This window comes from Plectropomus leopardus, unplaced genomic scaffold (assembly GCF_008729295.1).
Source record: "Plectropomus leopardus isolate mb unplaced genomic scaffold, YSFRI_Pleo_2.0 unplaced_scaffold18446, whole genome shotgun sequence".
Lineage (NCBI taxonomy): Eukaryota > Metazoa > Chordata > Actinopteri > Perciformes > Serranidae > Plectropomus > Plectropomus leopardus.
In genome coordinates this window covers 1-2,339 of record NW_024619882.1, presented here as the reverse complement: position 1 = coordinate 2,339, position 2,339 = coordinate 1, and the positions used below count along the sequence as shown (strand labels likewise).

At 43.5% G+C, this 2,339-nt stretch overlaps 1 protein-coding gene across 1 annotated transcript; it reads right to left on the bottom strand.

Moving 5' to 3' along the window:
• Positions 1-720: 720 nt before the first annotated feature.
• On the bottom strand, positions 721-2,311 carry LOC121965059 (serine/arginine repetitive matrix protein 4-like). The gene is made up of 3 exons (XM_042515225.1): positions 2,222-2,311; positions 1,951-2,106; positions 721-1,002 (listed from the first exon to the last, which is right to left on the bottom strand). The coding sequence occupies exons 2-3, from the start codon at positions 2,004-2,006 to the stop codon at positions 744-746; spliced, it is 315 nt and encodes a 104-aa protein (XP_042371159.1). The 5' UTR covers positions 2,007-2,106; positions 2,222-2,311; the 3' UTR covers positions 721-743.
• Between the last annotated feature and the right edge of the window lie 28 nt (positions 2,312-2,339).

Here is a 2,339-nt window from a genome sequence, read left to right as displayed (position 1 = left end):
TATAATTTAAAATATATAATTAAGGGAATTATAAACATAATTTTCTGGACATTTTTCCCAAGTCTAAAAAAAAATCTATCTGAAAATCCCTTGCAGCTAATTTTTTCAGATCATTTTTTGTCACATCTTACTAATTTCTGCAGTTTGTGGGACTTTTCTTGCCAGGTTGCTCTTTATTTTCCAGTGCTTGTTTTTTTAAAAAAAGGAATCAAACCAATTTTCTCAGGTTTCAGAGGTTTAAATGCGAATGAAAAGCGTCTGAATGCAGCACAAGAAAACTGATTTTATGCAGGTGTTAAAGGGTTAACAATTCATGGTACCCTCAGGCCTTTTCATGCACCATTGCAAATAAATATGAAGATAATTTTAAAGCATTAATGAAAAATAATAATTTAAGGGGAAGTACACGGACATCAAATAAGGAGGTGACCAGACAGAGGAACACAGTTTCTGTTGTAAATATCGAAGAGATGAACAGTCTCAGGCCATCGTTAGTGCTGATGCAAGACCGAAACAAACAAAAAACAAAAAGACATTCAGTCTCCAGAGGTCTCTGTGGGCACAGAGAACAAGACCGCCTCAATGAAAGACGTGGTCGGACCCCCGCAGGGACATTTCCACTCAAGCGTCAAAGCAGGAACACAGAGACGCACGCACGCGATTGCTCCTCTAACATCCACCGTCCCCTCCTCTCAAACGGACACACGACCGGAGCTTCGGCCCCTCAGTGTGCTCTCAGAAACTTAATGCCTGGCTTTGTTGCGTTTGTTCAGCGAACCTCGACTCCGGCTGCGACTGCGGGTCCCGAAGATTGAGTTCCAGGATGAGCTGCGGCTGTAGCTCCTGTAGGAGGAGTAACTCCGGCTGCGGCTGCGGGTGATGCTGTGGATGGGGCTGCGACTGCGGCTGCGGGTGAAGAGGCTGCTCCAGGACGACACGCTGGTGGAGCGACTGCTGGAGGACGGGCTCGGTCTGAAGTAAGGGATGGGTCGCTTCCTGGCACTGTGGAGAGTGCAAAAAGTTAGTGGTGTGAAATTAAATTAAAGCTACAATAATCAAAAGTTTCATACGAACAGTGTGTAATCTGAACGCGTTCGCTTGTTGTTACAAACCCCAAAACCACAGATTATCACTCGACTCTTTAGTTCCCCTCAGCTTTAAAGAGCTGTTTAACGTCTTAATTGTTTTGATTTTACAGCCACAATTTTACTGTTTTGGTTCACTTTCATTATCTAATAAATCCACCGGACACTACCTGCTCTGTTACAGACGAAGTTAGCGACCAGCTTGTGAACATTGTGGTGCATTTAGGAGCTAAAGAGGAAGAAACTTCCATCAAAACAAAAAACTTAAATGACCTGTATTCAATATTTAGAGCATTAATACAGCAGCAAACCACTATTTTCTATGTGAAGATATACACTACCTCTGTGTGTGTTGTAATCATGGCTGTACATATATAAATATATATATATTTATATTCAGACCCAGGCACAGAATTAATTGAACAGTGCAACGTTGACACGAGTATAGATCAGTGGAGTAATAAGTATATAAAATCAGTTATTTATAATCTCTCTGTGGCTGTCGTGTTCTTTAGTGCATATTTCTGGATGCTGCTGTCAGAGAGAAAAGTAAAGCTAACCGCGTGGCTGACAAGATCTGCTTGAAGAAAGTGAATATCACACTTTGCCTGTTCTTTTTTTAACATCTGAGATGCCCGTGTTCCACCATCTGCTTCTTTCGCACCTGTGGAGGCTTTAGAGCGGACGGTTATCTCATCCAGCTAAAAGCCATATCAAGGAACGCAGCTCATCGACACGATGACAAAGACTTCACGCTGTCCAACTGAGGGGGTGGACTGTTGGACCAGCAGTACATATTTACACAGAACGCATATTATAATAATGCACACTGTGGCTGTAAATCAGCAGGCTGGGACAGCGGTACCTTGTGATTCGGCGTGCTTCCAGATGGCTCGGTGAGTCTCTTCTTCTTTTCTTCATAGGAGAGTAGGATTTCCGTCTTTGTCTCTTCCCACTAACCTTATGTGCATGCTTCACATCTGTGTCTCTGGAGCTGTGTGTTCTCTTTCTGTCTCGTAGTCTGGGAAGCAGACGTGACGATGTGAAAATTCAATCGCCAACAATGTAAATGTATATTTGTTCTCGCACTCCACTAATGAGGAGTTGTTAGCAGCTGAGAGTTTATAAAAGTTCACCTGTCACTGTATCTGGAGTAGCTTCCTCTGGAGCTCAGGCTGGCCACGCTGCCTCGCCGCCTCGGATCAGCCGAGTAACTCGGTGAGCGCGAGTACGAGCTGCCAACGAGAAAAAAAA

Bases quoted from the DNA above. Each gene is read 5' to 3' on its own strand.
- LOC121965059 (XM_042515225.1), bottom strand. From the start codon at position 2,006: ATGAAGAAAAGAAGAAGAGACTCACCGAGCCATCTGGAAGCACGCCGA. The intron at 1,003-1,950 runs GTACCGCTGTCC...CACTCTCCACAG, and splicing joins GAAGCACGCCGAATCACAAG to TGCCAGGAAGCGACCCATCC.